This window comes from Bubalus kerabau, chromosome 8 (assembly GCF_029407905.1).
Source record: "Bubalus kerabau isolate K-KA32 ecotype Philippines breed swamp buffalo chromosome 8, PCC_UOA_SB_1v2, whole genome shotgun sequence".
Taxonomy (NCBI): Eukaryota; Metazoa; Chordata; class Mammalia; order Artiodactyla; family Bovidae; genus Bubalus; species Bubalus kerabau.
The window spans coordinates 43,287,805-43,304,598 of NC_073631.1; the positions used below are offsets into that span (position 1 = coordinate 43,287,805).

General features: G+C 36.6%; 1 protein-coding gene and 1 long non-coding RNA gene across 2 annotated transcripts in view; one reads left to right on the forward strand and one right to left on the reverse strand.

The window, feature by feature from the left end:
- The window catches only part of LOC129659067 (uncharacterized), an 89,597-nt gene that overhangs the window by 54,509 nt on the left and 18,294 nt on the right, over positions 1 to 16,794 (forward strand). The window lies entirely within an intron of this gene.
- Positions 1 to 16,794, reverse strand: part of LOC129659064 (platelet glycoprotein 4-like) — a 38,080-nt gene that overhangs the window by 15,807 nt on the left and 5,479 nt on the right. Inside the window, exons 2-5 of the mRNA XM_055590136.1 lie at positions 15,368 to 15,525; positions 6,308 to 6,468; positions 2,667 to 2,814; positions 2,055 to 2,234 (exon numbers count right to left, since the gene is read on the reverse strand). Coding sequence (XP_055446111.1) covers positions 2,055 to 2,234; positions 2,667 to 2,814; positions 6,308 to 6,468; positions 15,368 to 15,487 — 609 coding nt within the window. The 5' untranslated portion in view covers positions 15,488 to 15,525. The remainder of the gene's footprint in view (positions 1 to 2,054; positions 2,235 to 2,666; positions 2,815 to 6,307; positions 6,469 to 15,367; positions 15,526 to 16,794) is intronic.

Below are 16,794 nucleotides of genomic sequence, written 5' to 3' on the forward strand. Positions count from 1 at the left end.
GATTCACTGGTTTGATCTCTTTGCTGTTCAAAGGACTTTCAGGAGTCTTCTCCAGCACCACAGTTCAAAGGTATCAATTCTTTGGCATTCTGCCTTCTTTACAATGCAGCTCTCACAACTGTACATGACTACTGGGAAGATCATAGCCTTGACTATACGGACCTTTGTCAGCAGAGTAATGTCTCTGCTTTTCAACGCACTGTCTGTGTTTGTCATAGCGTTCTTGCCAAGAAGCAGTCACCTTCTGATTTCATGGCTGCAGTCACTGTCTGCATTGATTTTAGAGTCCAGGAAGAGCAAATCTGTCACCACTTCCACTTTTCCCCCTTCTGTTGCCATGGAGGAATGGGGCTGGATGTCATGATCTTAGTTTTTTTTTTTTTTAATATTTAGTTTTAAGCCGGCTCTTTAACTCTTTCACCCTCATCAAAAGGATCTTAGTTCCTCTTCACTTTCTACCATTTAGAGTGGTATCATCCACATATCTGAGGTTGTTGATGTTTCTCCCTCCTATCTTGATTCCAGCTTGTGGAATCCAGCCTGGCATTTCTCAAGATGTGCTCAGTGTATAGGTTAAACAAACAGGGTGACAGCAGACAGCCCCATCATATTCCTTTTTCAATCTTGAACCAATCAGTTGTTCTGTACAGAGTTCTAACTGTTGCTTCTTGACCCCTATCCAGATTTCTCAGAACAGGTAAGATGGTCTAGTATTGCCATCTGTTTAAGAATTTTCCACAGTTTATTGTGATCCACACGGTCAAAGGCTATATAGCACAGTCAGTGAAGCAGAAGATGTTTTTCTGGAATTCCCTACTTTTCTCTAGGTTCCAATGAATGTTGGCAATTTGATCTCTGGTTCCCTTCCTTTTCTAAACCTAGCTTGGACGTCTGGAAGTTCTTCGTTCACATAATGCTGAAGCCTATCATGCAAGATTTTAAGCATAACCTTACTAGCATGGGAGATGAGTGCAATAGTCTGATAGTTAGCATGTTCTTTATTTAGCTCCTTCTTGGGACTTGGGATAAGGATTGACCTTTTCCAACCCTTTGGCCACTGCTAGGCCTTCCAGATTTGCTGACATATTGAATGCAACACCTTGATGGCATCATCTTTTAGGGTTTTGAATAGTTCTGCTGGCATCTATCACATCCACTAGCTTTATTAACAGCAGTGCTTCCTAAGGCCCACTTGACTTAAAGATTGGATACACAGGATTAAAAACAGGATTGGCCAAGGAAAGAATTAAAAGTATTTGAGTTAAATATTAGTAACTGAATTTATTATCTCTTAATGCTTTCTTAATTGATATATAACCTTGCATTTCTAAAAACTGTAGTAAAATAGCAACAATGAACTGGAGATTATAACTATTTTGTATAGTGATAAGCGCCATCATAGTCAAAATTTCAATTCAGTAGTCAGATTAGCCTATTTATAACTCAAAACATTAAGGAACAACTAAGTTCATCACCATATTCACATTTTTTCTTAATTTCCATACTGTCATTTCATCACTTTAGTAGATTACTAATCAGCTATTAATAATTCTATGAAAATATGACATTGCTGATATATCAGGCTCATTGTGCTCAATTTTGGCTAAGTTTTAAATATTCATTTAAACAAATTTATAAGAAATCTAGAGGAGGAAGAATGACAGGATGAATATATTCAACAGAAATAAATAGAAATGTGGCATTACACTTGATTTTTTTAAGATGGGAAGTTGAAACTGAAAGATTGCTCAAAGCCTTAGCAGCTTGCAGTCTAATTTTAGACAGCTGTATATTTAATGGAGTAGAATGATTAGATGTAGGTTTCTTAATTTTAAATTTAATTGTTAAAAACTAATTTGTTTCATGCAGATAAGTTAATTTTCCCAACTAGGAAAGCTAAATCCATGTGAATAGAGATTTTAAAAACTTACAGTTATGTATTCCCAGATCATAAATAGGATTAACATACTAAATGATAAAATTATGAATTGCCAATGCCATTATATTTATACAGTTAGAGTCTAACAATATCGATGTTCATATTTGTTACTTACAGGATAAAACACACCAACTGTGGTAGGAATAGAGTATGGAACCGAACTCAAGAATGGATCCTTATAGCCCCACAATAGTTCTTTCAGAGTTCTCTTTTGAAACATAAAAGAGTTTGAGTTTTTGATAAATACATTCAGTATTATCTGAACAAATGTGCTTGGATACAGATGGGGTGTAGCCTATAAAAAAAAAAAAAGCACTGTGTAAGACACCAGTTGCAGTATTGATTTTTTACAAGAAATGGATAAATAGTACATCTAAGTTTAATAAAACTTTTAAAACTTTTAATTGTATCTCTAAAATTACTGCCAAATCTTTGCAAGATTAAAAGTGTAATGTTTCTTCTATTACATTTCTGTCTTGGTGTGGGCCACAGGAAGAAGACTTTCAGTTAAATCCTACTTTTTTAAATGATACACTTTAAATGGTCTTCTCAATTCAGGTGATTATTCTATGATCTTGTCATATTTCCAAATGATTGTAATTCAGACTGTCATGAGAATACATTTTCATCAAAATTACAAATGATATCTGATGATAGCTCTAATCATGAAATTAATTAAAGAGGATTCTAAAGTATTACACAATCAATAATTTTGTTGTTTACTCACTGCTACAGCCAGGTTGAGAACAGTGAATGTGTCATTCTCTGTTCCAACTGATAGCGAGGGTTCAAAGATGGCACCTTTGGGCCGTTGGAAAGAGACTGTGTGGGTCTTAGAGTCTTGGCTTATAATATCTTTGGCTAGATAACGGACTCTGAAAAACAGAAGTAAAAAGAAAATTCAGAAAAAAACTGTCACAAATGCCATTCATTCATGCAGTAAATAATTTTTTTGAGTATGTAGATGGTCAGAAATTAGGCTAAACAAGTAAGTTAAAAAGATATACATGCCAAATGCTGAGTCTTGCAAATTAGAGATGATCGGGGAGAGGGCTTAGTTGTGCATAGCAGGGAAGAAAGAATGTGTGTCATTATAGGAGTTTACATAGATTCTTGGGAAAACACAGAACAGGTACAGACCCAGGCTAGGCATGGTTATGGTGGGGATAATGGACAGGATACAATTCCGCATAAGTAGGCTGAGGGACAAATAAAAGTGTAGTTAAGCAAAATAGTGTTGAAAATAGCATGTATAAGAAGAACATGGTGTAATTTTGCATATGCAGATGTTTCAATATATTTGGTTTACAGAGTCAGAGTAAGGAGAGTGGTGGAAATAAAATTACTAAAGTAAACAAGATCTCAAACATAAGAGGTTGTACCCCATACTCAAATGTTTAGTTTTTTATCCTGAGGTTCAGGAGGAGACAGTAGAGAAGTTGAAGGAAGGGACAGTAAGAGCACGTTTCCTTATTAGATAGTCTGTTCATAGTGAACAGACTTTCCTGCACCAACTTTTTCATAATTTCCAGCATTTTAATGAAAATTAAAGATACCTAATGGAATATAATTTCCACTTTACAGGTCAATTTCCCTCCATCCCTTCCTAATATATTGTATACTTATTAGTTTTGAGCTCCTGGCTCTAACATCTCTAGGCAAAGTACCAACCACTTTTTTAGGAATGTGGTGAAGGGTTGTTATTATGGAAACAAAATCTTTTGCAATTACAAGATATTTACTGAGATGAAATAAGGTATACATTGCACTATCCTATATTTGATTGTCTATTATTTGAGGTTCGGAGAAGGCAATGGCACCCCACTCCAGTACTCTTGCCTGGAAAATCCCATGGATGGAGGAGCCTGGTAGGCTGCAGTCCATGGGGTCGCTGAGGGTCGGACACGACTGAGTGACTTCACTTTCACTTTTCACTTTCCTGCATTGGAGAAGGAAATGGCAACCCACTCCAGTGTTCTTGCCTGGAGAATCCCAGGGATGGGGGAGCCTGGTGAGCTGCCATCTATGGGGTCGCACAGAGTCGGACACGACTGAAGTGACTTAGCAGTAGCAGTAGCAGTATTTGAGGTTAAAATAGCTATCTATTATTATCTAAGATAAAGACTGAAAAAAAATAATGGGACTGAAATGTTTAAAATATAACAAATAAAAAAATCACACATTTCAATTAGGTATGCTGCTAAGTTGCTTCAGTCGTGTCCAACTCTGTGCGACCCCATCCTGGGATTCTCCAGGCAAGAACACTGGAGTGGGTTGCCATTTCCTTCTCCAATGCATGAAAGTGAAAAGTGAAAGTGAAGTTGCTCAGTCGTGTCCAACTCTTAGCGACCCCATGGACTGCAGCCTACCAGGCTCCTCCATTCATGGGATTTTCCAGGCAAGAGTACTGGAGTGGGTTGCCATTGCCTTCTCCAATTAGGTATAATAAAATGTAAAATTCATGTAGGGTAGCTATTATGAGTGTTTTTTATCCCCAACCACAGTGCCTGGTACTTGGTAAGTTTTCAAAAAAAACTTTTTGAACAAATAATTAATGTTTCACATTATCTCAAAAAAGAATTCAGAAAAGATAGAAATATATTTTACTGTTAATATACTTTCTTCAAGGTTTTATCATTTACTTTTCTTGGAGTCCTGTAGACATGCAAAGAATATAAAAATCTGAAACAGCATCCAGGACAATCTATTATCAGTCAATTACTGTTTTCTCTTAGATAGTTGTATTTTAAATTTAGATTATCTATTATTAACATTTAAAATTAAAATGCTCTAATTTTCAGGAATATTTATGTTTATAATAATTGAGATAATAGTAAAATAACTGTGACCAAATTCTAGTTTTACTTAGTTGTACTTACAACACTGCACCAGGATATGGCACTCACTAAGAGAAAAATCCTTTAAACTGAGGTCTGTGTTTAGAATGTACTTTTAGAAAGAGAACATAATCACTCAATTTTTCGTTTAAAAATTAGAATACAGGGAATTCCCTGAAAGTCCTTTGGTTAGCACTTAGCAATTCTCCTTCAGGGAAGCACAGGTTTGATCCCTAGTCAGGGAACTAAAGTCCTAATCCTTGGCTAAGTTTAGTCTCTTTTCTTACTTTCATAGTTAGAAAAGTCACAGTCTGGTAATTTATATAAGAGAAAATGTACACAAAAATCTTAGAGTTACCAGTTCCTAGGTCTGTGTGAACATGGTAAATCATTTCACAGCTCCTGGAATGAGTTTTTTAAATTTCCAAGGTGAAACTTTCTGGCAAATTATTTCCCATTAGTGCTTATACCTAAGGTTCTTTTCAAAAGTGTGTTAAACTGTTAAGGCATGCAAAATAAAGGTACAGCTTATCCAGTCTCAGTACTGGACAAAACGAAATTATAACAGAATAAAAGTACCCTTAAGACCTGGAAAATAGTTTGAATAGAAATCTTTAGCAATTATTGTAGTTATGTAAAATCAGTTTAATGCTGTGATTCTCAAATTTGAGTATGTATTGAAATCCCCAGAATATTTATCAAACTCATTACTAGGCTCAAAACCAAGTATATCTGATACATTTGGTCTAAGGTGAGGCCTGAGAATTTGAATTTCTACCTAGTTCTCAGGTGATGTTGATTTTGCTGGTCCAGAAACCACATTTTGAGAACCACTCATATAACCTACGTTTTAAGTTTTAGGATTTTAAAATACTCTAGTTTTTAAATTTTTGATAGATTTTTAAAATTTAGCTTGCATATTTTAGAGCTGTTTTTTAAATTTTATATTTTACTTTATTTTTTAATTTTTATTTTATATAGGAGTATAATTGATTTACAATGTTGTACTAGTTTCAGTTTTACAGCAGTGATTCAGTTATATATGTACATACAGACACACAACACACACACACACACACATAATACATACACATCTATACGTATTATTCTTTTTTCAAATTCTTCACCATGTAGGTTATTACATAATATTGAGCCGAGTTACCTGTGCTATATGGTAGGTCTTTGTTATCTATTTTAAATATAGCAGTGTGGATAGTTTGGGAGTTTGGAATTGACCTGCAGATGCTGCTAGAGTTGAGAACAAATGCCACAAGGGTAAAACACTGGTAACTTCTTAAATATAGATCTGTTAATTGCTGCTGGTAAATTCATAATAAAATCTGTATTTCTTATACTCATTAAATCCTTAGATTAGGGTTTTATTAATACATAGGCAGAAACAAATATTTCAATGTATGTCAATGGCAAGAAAGTAATAAATACAGTTCAATACAGTGACATTTGTCAAGTGGAAGCTTTTTCAGAAATACATGTGTTCAAGGAAAGAGTGCCACGTATTTGGGGGACTCACCTGTATGTGTAAGGACCTCTTTGCTTAACTTTAATTTTGCTGCTATTGACTGCCACTTCCTCTGGATTCTGCACATCAAATATCCAAAACTGTCTGTAAACGTTAGCACCTGCTTTAACCCAATTTTTAAAAGCAATTGTACCTTCTTCAAGGACCGATTCCTGTGAAAAAGAAAACAAGTTTGGGTTATTTCTTTGTAGTCAATAAGGGCACTTGTGGGAGTTGCAGACCTTTATTAGTCAATGAAAGGACTAAGCTCAAGTACTTGCGTATGAGAACTTCTGCAACCTACCACATGAAACAGAAATGTTTTCAACACATAATGGTTGGCAGTCTCTTTTAGTCCATCTTTTACAAAGAGAATCAGTGTGTAATATTGTACACATGTCTGGTGATTGTAAGGCCAACCACTGGCAAGGTTTAGAGTTTAGGTTTAGTTTGTAATAATTTATTAAGCAAATTTTATTAAACCTTTTCCAAAAAGTTCTTACCAGGTTGAACATTAACTTTTCAACCCTCAGCAAGTTGAACTGACGAGGCAAAACAGAACTGAGAGAAAAATCTAGTAATAACTGGAAGTATTTTCATTTTTCATGCTGGAGCTCCTACAGCAAGTGAGACCCTCCTATATTTTACAACCAATTTTCCTTCAAAAATGCTCAACTGTATCTTGACATCTTATTTCTATAGTAAGCCCAAAATAAAGACAAAATTATGTATAGAAAAAGTATTATGGCTTGTTTAAATGTAAAGGTGTTGTGAGGATGTTGAAGCTGAAATCAGTCCTAAAGAAGAATTAGGTGTTAATTCCCATTTCAAGGAAGCACATGGACATATACATTATTATTTTCACATTGTAAGAATCTTAAAGACTAATAACAATTGTTTATCATGTACCCCCAAGGCACATATCTTATTAAATGTTCTTAATTAAAGGAACTTCTAAGTATTTACAGAATTGAAAAGGAATTGTGGTAGAATATACCTGGTAGGACAGAAAATGTATTCATTCTAATGCTTATACAATGAATATCAAAACAGTATAAGCATATCATGTTTTTCTTCTAAATGCTATGAATCATTTTTCCATAATAGTTCATTTGTAGATTTTTTTCAACTCAAAAGTGGAAATACAAAACTGAAATGAATGCATTGAATTATCAGATGTTAGAGTTAGGGTCACCTAATCCCATCCATTTTTTTAGGGTTCTATAGAAAACATGTCTGATTCAATGCTGTATGACAACTTTGTAGTAGATAATGGAGAATGCAAAGAATGGAAGAAAACAATAGAATGGAAAAGGCTAGAGATCTCTTCAAGAAAATGAGAGATACCAAGGGATCATTTCATGCAATGATGGGCACAATAAAGGACAGAAATGGTATGGATCTAACAGACAGAAAATATTAACAAGAAGTGGCAAGAATACACATAAAAACTATACAATAAAGATCTTAATGACCTAGATAAGCACAATGGTTATCTAGAGCCAGACATCCTGGAGTGCTAAGTCAAGTGGGCCTTAGAAAGCATCACTATGAAAAAAAGCTAGTGGAGGTGATGCAATTTCAGTTGCAAATCCTAAAAGATGATGCTGCTAGAGTGCTACACTCAATATGCCAGCAAATTTGGAAAACTCAGCAGTGGCCACAGAACAGAAAAAGGTACATTTTCATTCCAATCCCAAAGAAAGGCAATGCCAAAAAATGTTCAAACTACTGCACAGTTGCACTCATCTCATATGCTAGCAAAATAACGCTCTAAATTCTCCAAGCTAGGCTTCTATAGTACATGAACTGAGAATTTCCAGATGTTCAAGCTGGACTTAGGAAAGGCAGAGGCACCAGAGATCAAATTGCCAACATCCGTTGGATCATAGAAAAAGCAGAGAGTTCCAGAAAAACATCTACTTTATTGACTATGCCAAAGCCTTTGACTGTGTGGATCACAACAAACTGGAAAATCCTTAAAGAGATGAGAATACCAGACCACCTTCTGTGCCTCCTGAGAAATCTGTGTGCATGTCAAGAAGCAACAGTTACGACTGGACATGGAACAACAGAATGGTTCCAAATTGAGAAAGGAGTATGTCAAGACTGTATATTGTCACCCTGCTTATATAACTTCTATGCAGAGTACATCATGTGAAGTGCCAGGCTGGATGAAGCACAAGCTGGAATTAAGATTGCCAGGAGAAATAATCTCAGATACGCAAATGACACTGACCCTTATCGCAGAAAGTAAAGAGGAATGAAAGAGCTTCTTGATGAAAATGAAAGAGGAGAGTGAAAAAGCTGGTTTAAAACTCAACATTCAGGAAACTAAGATCAGGGCATCTGGTCACATCACTTCATGGCAAATAGATGGGGAAACAGTGAAAGACTTTATTTTCTTGGGCTTGAACATCACTTAAAATATTGACTGCAGCCATGAAATTAAATGATGTTTGCTCCTTGGAAGAAAAGCTATGACAAACATAAACAGCATATTAAGAAGCAGAGACATTACTTTGGCAACAAAAGTCCGTCTAGTCAAAGCTATGGTTTTTCCAATAGTCATGTATGGATGTGAGAGTTGGATCATAAAGAAGATTGAATGCCAAAGAATTGATGCTTTTGAACTGTGGTGTTGGAGAAGATTCTTGAGAGTCCCTTGGACCTCAAGGACATCAAATCAGTCAATCCTAAAGGAAATCAATCCTGAATATTCATTGGAAGGACTGATGCTGAAGTTCCGATACTTTGGCCATTGATGTGAAGAACTGACTCCTTGGAAAAGACCCTATTGCTGGGAATGATTGAAGGCATGAGGAGAAAGAGATGACAGAGGACGAGATGGTTGGAGGGCATCACTGCCTCAATGGACGTGAGTCTGAGCAAGCTCCGGGAGTTGCTGATGAACAGGGAAGCCTGGAGTGCTGCAGTCGATGAGGTCTCCAAGAGTCAGACACGACTGAGCAACTGAAATGGATGGAGAATCAGATCTTTCACCCCAGTGTCATGTTGTTTCCACCAGTAAACTTTGACTATTATTATAATACAAATTCTATCCACCCTTTAGAGGGGAGACCTCTAGTCTTATTTACTTTCTTAGATTGCTTTTTAACTACTTTTTTCTTAGCATTACTGTATTGGTATGGACCTAACAGAAGCAGAAGATATTAAGAAAAGGTGGCAAAAATACACAGAAGAACTGTACAAAAAAGATCTTCATGACCCAGATAATCATGATAGTGTGATCACTCAGCTAGAACCAGATATCCTAGAATGTGAAGTCAAGTGGGTCTTAGAAAGCATCACTACGAACAAAGCTAGTAGAGGTGATGGAATTCCAGTTGAGCTCTTTCAAATCCTGAAAGATGATGCTGTGAAAGTGCTGCACTCCATATGCCAGCAAATTTGGAAAACTCAGCAGTGGCCACAGGACTGGAAAAGGTCAGTTTTCATTCCAATCCCAAAGAAAGGCAATGCCAAAGAATGCTCAAACTACTGCACAATTGCACTCATCTCACATGCTAGTAAAGTAATGCTCAAAATTCTCGAAGCAAGGCTTCATCAATACGTAAACCGTGAACTTCCAGATGTTCAAGCTGGTTTTAGAAAAGGCAGAGGAATCAGAGACCAAATTGCCAACATTCACTGGATCATTGAAAAAGCAAAAGAGTTCCAGAAAAACATCTATTTCTGCTTTCTTGACTATGCCAAAACCTTTGACTGTGTGGATCACAAGAAACTGTGAGAAATTCTGTAAGAGATGGGAATACCAGACCACCTGATCTGCCTCTTGAGAAATCTGTATGCAGGTCAGGAAGCAACAGTTAGAACTGGACATGGAACAACAGACTCGTTCCAAGTAGGAGAAGGAGTACATCAAGGCTGTATATTGTCACCCTGCTTATTTAACTTCTATGCAGAGTACATCATGAGAAACGCTGGACTGGAAGAAACACAAACTGGAATCAAGATTGCTGGGAGAAATATCAATAACCTCAGATATGCAGATGACACCACTCTTATGGCAGAAAGTGAAGAGGAACTAAAAAGCCTCTTGATGAAAGTGAAAGTGGAGAGTGAAAAAGTTGGCTTAAAGCTCAACATTCAGAAAATGAAGATCATGGCATCTGGTCCCCTCACTTCATGGGAAATAGATGGGGAAATAGTGGAAACAGTGTCAGACTTTATTTTTTTGCGCTCCAAAATCACTGCAGATGGTGACTGCAGCCATGAAATTAAAAGATGCTTACTCCTTGGGAGAAAAGTTATGACTAACCTAGATAGCATATTGAAAAGCAGAGACATTACTTTGCCAACAAAGGTCCATCTAGTCAAGGCTATGGTTTTTCCTGTGGTCATGTATGGACGTGAGAGTTGGACTATGAAGAAAGCTGAGCGCCGAAGAATTGATGTTTTTGAACTGTGGTGTTGGAGAAGACTCTTGAGAGTCCCTTGGACTGCAAGGAGATCCAACCAGTCCATTCTTAAGATCAGCCCTGGGGTTTCTTTGGAAGGAATGATGCTAAAGCTGAGACTCCAGTACTTTTGCCACCTCATGCAGAGAGTTGACTCATTGGAAAAGACTCTGATGCTGGGAGGGACTGGGGGCAGGAGGAGAAGGGGACAACAGGATGAGATGGCTGGATGGCATCACTGACTCGATGGACGTGAGTCTGAGTGAACTCTGGGAGTTGGTGATGGACAGGGAGGCCTGGCATGCTGCAATTTATGGGGTCGCAAAGAGTTGGACATGACTCAGCGACTGAACTGAACTGAACTGATAAACCAATTATATGGCAATAACTTATGTAAAATTATAACAGTTCTTTTATTGCTGTTTTATCATTTTTATGTTTATTCTCCATCCAGGGAAATTAAAGCTTCTTAAAAAGCAGTAATATACTGAAAATAATTTTCATCTCCTCTCCTCAGTATCAAAATATTCTGTTTGCAATCAGTTGCAAGCAGTTTCTGTGTTCAGAAAATATTCATATATGTGTATGTATTATGAACATGTATGTGTGTGCATGCTGAGAGAAAGAAATCTTTAATTCATTTCTTTGTGTTCTGTAGTTAATATCATAGGGAAATTTAAAAAATTATGTAAAATTACTTTTGTTATACAATAATGTCTAAAGATTTATCAAATGATATGAACCATGTCAAGGTAATGAATTATCCTTCATAAAAACTGGCAAAACTTTGTCCTTTTCCTAAAGTCCTTTGGCGGTTTCTGCTTTCCATATTCATGGCAACTCATACCATTGACTTTTAGTCAATGGCACCCCACTCCAGTACTCTTGCCTGGGGAATCCCATGGACGGAGGAGCCTGGTAGGCTGCAGTCCGTGGGGTCACTAAGTCGAACAAGACTGAGTGACTTCCCTTTCACTTTTCACTTTCATACATTGGAGAAGGAAATGGCAACCCACTCCAGTGTTCTTGCCTGGAGAATCCCAGGGACGGGGGAGCCTGGTGGGCTGCCGTCTAAGGGGTCGCGCAGAGTTGGACACGACTGAAGCGACTTAGCAGCAACAGCAGCAGCAAGATTGTATAAGCCTGCTGTCTCCACATAAATTTGCTAGGAATCATAGTCTAAAATATTGTTAGAAAAAAAGTTTCTACCATGCAGTCCTTAAAAAGCTACCTAGAAATAAAGTAAAAAAAAAATGTATATTTATATATAAATTAATCAATTGTTTTAGGCCATTTCAACTGATAGAGTTAGGGTGTCATTTCTTAGAATTGAAAGGAATCATAGAGTCCCAGATCTATACTTTAAAAGTTAGGTAACATCATGAGATGATATTCTGATCTGTTAAAATTAGGTACTTTAATTCCATTTTTTTAAACGGTGTTTGTATGCAGATAATAACTTTCCCAATTTGGTATTAGTCCATTAAATGAAGCTAGTAATGGTAATGATTTCAATGGTAAACAAAAAATGACCAGTACTAAAACTTGTATATATTTGTAAAATAAACAGCATTAAACTAAGTGCTCTTGAGTTAGAGGTAAGGCACTTGGCTCACTGTGGTGGTGATGGTTTAGTTGCTAAGTCATGTCCAACTCTTGTGACCCCATGGGCTCTAGTCTGCCAGACTCCTCTGTCCATGGGATTTCCCAGACAAGAATACTGGAGAAAGTAGCCATTTCCTTCCTCAGGGATCTTCCTGACCCAGGGATCAAACCCGTGTCTCCAGAATTACAGGTGGAGTCTTTACTGCTGGGTTTACATATAATTCAGAAATGCAACTCCTACTGTTGGCCAGTTTCTCTGACCTTTTGTTTCTACTTTCAAACTCTCTAGAAAGCAAACCTGCTGTTCAGTTTTATATGTAATCTCTATAGTAATGATAAAATCTGTCTGAGCACCGACCTTTGAAATACATACTGATGTTCATATCAAATTACTTGTAAAACCTCTGTCTTGTATTCTTCCAGGGAATACGTTTCCTTCAGTAACTCAACTGGATATCTTACTGTTTATAACTTTTACTCCTCTCTCTCCCTATTTAATCCTTTTATCCCAGTGCATCCTATCACCCATCAGTTCTGTGTATTCTACCACACTAGGCCAGAGTGCCTTTTGTTAGTGCAGACTGAGCAGTACTCTTTCTAAAAGGGAGTCTTAAATGGCATGAAAAAGAGCCACAAAAACAAGCCATGTGGAGGCTAAATAATATGCTTCTTAACGACTAATGGATCTCTGAGGAAATATAAAGTCACCTGAAGACAGATGAAAATGAAAACATGACAATTTAAAACTTAAGGGATGCAGCAAAGCAGTTCTAACAGAAATTTATAGCTATACAGGTTTACATCAGGAAACAAACAAACAAAAAAAATCTCAGTTAAACAACCTAACCAGACACCTAAAGGGAAAAAGAGGAATAAAGAAAACCCAAAGATAGTAGAAGGAAAGAAATCATAAAGATAAGAGCAGAAAAAAATGAAATAGATACTAAAAAAAAAAAAAAAAAACCCAATGAAACTAAAAACTAGCTCTGGAAATCATAAAGATAAGAGCAGAAATAAATGAAATAGATACTAAAAAAAACCCCAATGAAACTAAAAACTAGCTCTTGAAAACAATAATTAAAAAGGATAAGGCTTTAGCTAGACTCATCAGAAAAAAAGAGAAATGGCCCAAATTAATAAAATCAGAAATGAAAAAGAAGTTACAACCAACACCACAGAAATACCCAAAATCATAAGAGACTACTATGAACAACTGTATACCAATAAAATGGATAATCTAGACTAAAAAATGGAAAAATTCTTAGAAACATATATTCTCCCAAGACTGAGCCAGGAAGAAATAGGAAATATGAGCAGACCAATTACCAATAATGAAATTAAATCAATAATTTAAAAACTTGCAACAAAATTTGAGGATCAGATGGCTTTACAAGCGAACTCTACTAAACATTTAGAAAATAATTGAAACCTATCCTTCTCATACTATTCCACAAAATTGCAGAGGAAGGAGTACTTCCAAACTCATTCTGTGAGGCCAGCATCACCCTAATACCAGAACCAGACAAATATATTACAAAAAAAGAAAACTGAAGGCCAGTATCTCTGATGAACACAAATAATAAAAGTTGGTGAGGATGTAGAGAAAAGGGAACCTTCATACATTGTTGGTGAGAATGTAAATTGATTCCGCAAGGGTGGAGGTGTCCACAAAATCTAAATAAAGAGCTCTGTATGACCCAGCATTTCCATCCCTGGATATGTATTCAACAAAAACAGTAATTTGAAAAGATGCATGCTCCCCAGTGGTCACAGTTGCATTATTTACAGTTGCCAAAGTATGGAAGCAACCTACATGTCCACCAATAGATGAATGGATAAAGAAGATTTGGTATCTATATGCAGTGGAATATTACTCAGACATAGAGAAAGAATGAAATTTTGCCAATTGAAGCAACATGGATGAATGTGGTTGCCATTATGCTAAATGAAATTAATCAGACAGAGGAAAACAAATACTATATGATATTAGGAAAAGTAAAAGCATTAGTCACGAGTCATGTCTGACTCTTTGCAGCTCCATGGACTGTCGCCCACAAGGCTCCTCTATCCATAGAATTCTCCAGGCAAGAATACTGGAGTGGGTTGCCATTCCCGTCTCCAGGGTGTCTTCCCAACCCAGGGATCAAACCCGGGTCTCCTGCATTGCAGGCAAATTCTTTACCATCTGAGCCACCAGGGAAGCTCGTGATATTACTTATAGTGGAATCTAAAAAAATACAGCAAACTAATGAGTAAAACAAAAAAGAAACAGATTCGTGGATATAGAGAACAAGTGGTTACCAGTGAGGAGATAAGTTGGGGCAACATAAAAATAGAAGAAAATGTTTATTATGGAATTATATAAAATCATGGGTGTTCTTTGGAAGGACTGATGCTAAAGCTGAAACTCCAATACTTTGGCCACCTCATGCAAAGAGTAGACTCATTGGAAAAGACTCTGATGCTGGGAGGAATTGGGGGCAGGAGGAGAAGGGGACGACAGAGGATGAGATGGCTGGATGGCATCACCAGCTCAATGGACGTGAGTTGGAGTGAACTCTGGGAGTTGGTGATGGACAGGGAGGCCTGGTGTGCTGCAGTCCATGGGGTCACAAAGAGTCGGACACGACTGAGCGACTGAACTGAACTGAACTGATGAAATCATGTATGTGAAACTTTAGAAAATTTTAAAGTACTGTAGAATTTAAAGAATATTTCTTTCAATACAAATGGTATAGATGTGTACAAAAAAGCATATCAACATAATCTTTGAACATAATTAAAAGCCACTACTTCTACTTACCTGCATACCTATAATAGTTTTTTAATCAAAAATTGGATATTTAGATTTAAGATGACAGTGCGTTAGTATAGAATATGAATCATACTATGACCATTTCTCTATAATATAGAGTTTCAGTGGTTTATTATGTTGGAGACCAAAAATTGCCAGTTAAAGTGAAATACAAAAGAGGCACCCTAAGCAAAATGGGGATTAAAATGGAACGAATCAAAATGACAAGAAATATTCTGCTAGTACTTGTACCTTTTTAATTGTCCTCTCAATGAGCATGTCTCCAACTGGCATTAGAATCCCTCCGAACAGAGCCACAACTGCTCCAATGACAGCGCCCGTGACGAGCCCACAGTGTCGATCGCAGCCCATGTTTCTTGCAGGGAAATTCTAAGTAGAATGAGTAGATCCTATTGGAACAAAGAATATATTATTCTAATATTTGAAAACATGTTCATCTGAGATATTTTGGTTGCAACAGCATTTTTCAAAATAGGGTTGACCTAACATTGACAAATGGAATGCGTTTTGTAGCTTACAAACAAAATGTCCCTACTTCAAAATGCCCTGACAAAGGAAAATAAAAATGCCAACAGAACGGATGCTACAGACAAAAAAGACAAAAAAACATTTTTTTCAATCTTGTGAAGATAATAAAAATTATAATTTGTTATGATCTCAGGTTTTCCCTCCCTAGCTTTGTTGTGGTAGAAATACCACTATGATGATTTTATTACTATTTCTGTCCACTTGAAGAGCCATTTAGTTTTTTTAAAGAATTAATTGCATAGGTAAGGAAATAAGAAAAATTAGATTTTCCCCAAAGTGTAGAAAGACTGAATTATAGGCACTTTTTCATGGCAATTTATTTATTTTTTATCCATTATGATTTCCCTCGCCTGTGCCTAATACCACAGATTCTTCCACTGTATATTCGGATGGACAAATGGATTCACATTGAGATCCTGATGAAATGTATATCATCATTAGTGTCACATGATTTTTCCAACGTAAACAAACACCACACAAGGTGAAACAAATGATTTATTTTTCCTGTGGAATTTTATGTGTTCCTAAGCAAGTAGAGTGGGTTTTTTTTATTAATTTCTTGGGGATGGACGGTTACCTTTTATGGCTTTGGCCAGGGTGGTCATAATGCGATGAAACAAGTTATGTAAACCTGATAATAATGACTAGATAATTCTCAGGTAGAATCCCCTTTGCTAAATATAATTGTACACCCCCTTACAGTTTTCATGGAACCATAAAATTAATCAATATTAATGTCCTTTGTGATTCTGACAGATGGAATATGAATTGTTCTAAACATTACTGAACTACTGTTTCTAAAATGGCATATATGTGAATATTTGCCTGTTTTGGGACTATATGCTGTCATAGTCGAGAATATACCAGACCTATCCCTGAATCATTTCCCTTTATTCAAGCAGCCCCATGGCCTACAGGGAAGGGTCCCAAGAACATCCACTGGATGATCCAGGAAACAACAGGCTCTTCAGTGTCTTTCTCTCAAAACCTGAAAACTCATTATTATGACTTTCAAGGACTCTGAGCCCAGAGATATCAAGTAATGGGCAGACTGGGTACTGCCTAGATTCTGTCTGCTTTGACCTAAAATTGAAGTGAAATAGTTCACACAGCACACTGCTAATAAGTCA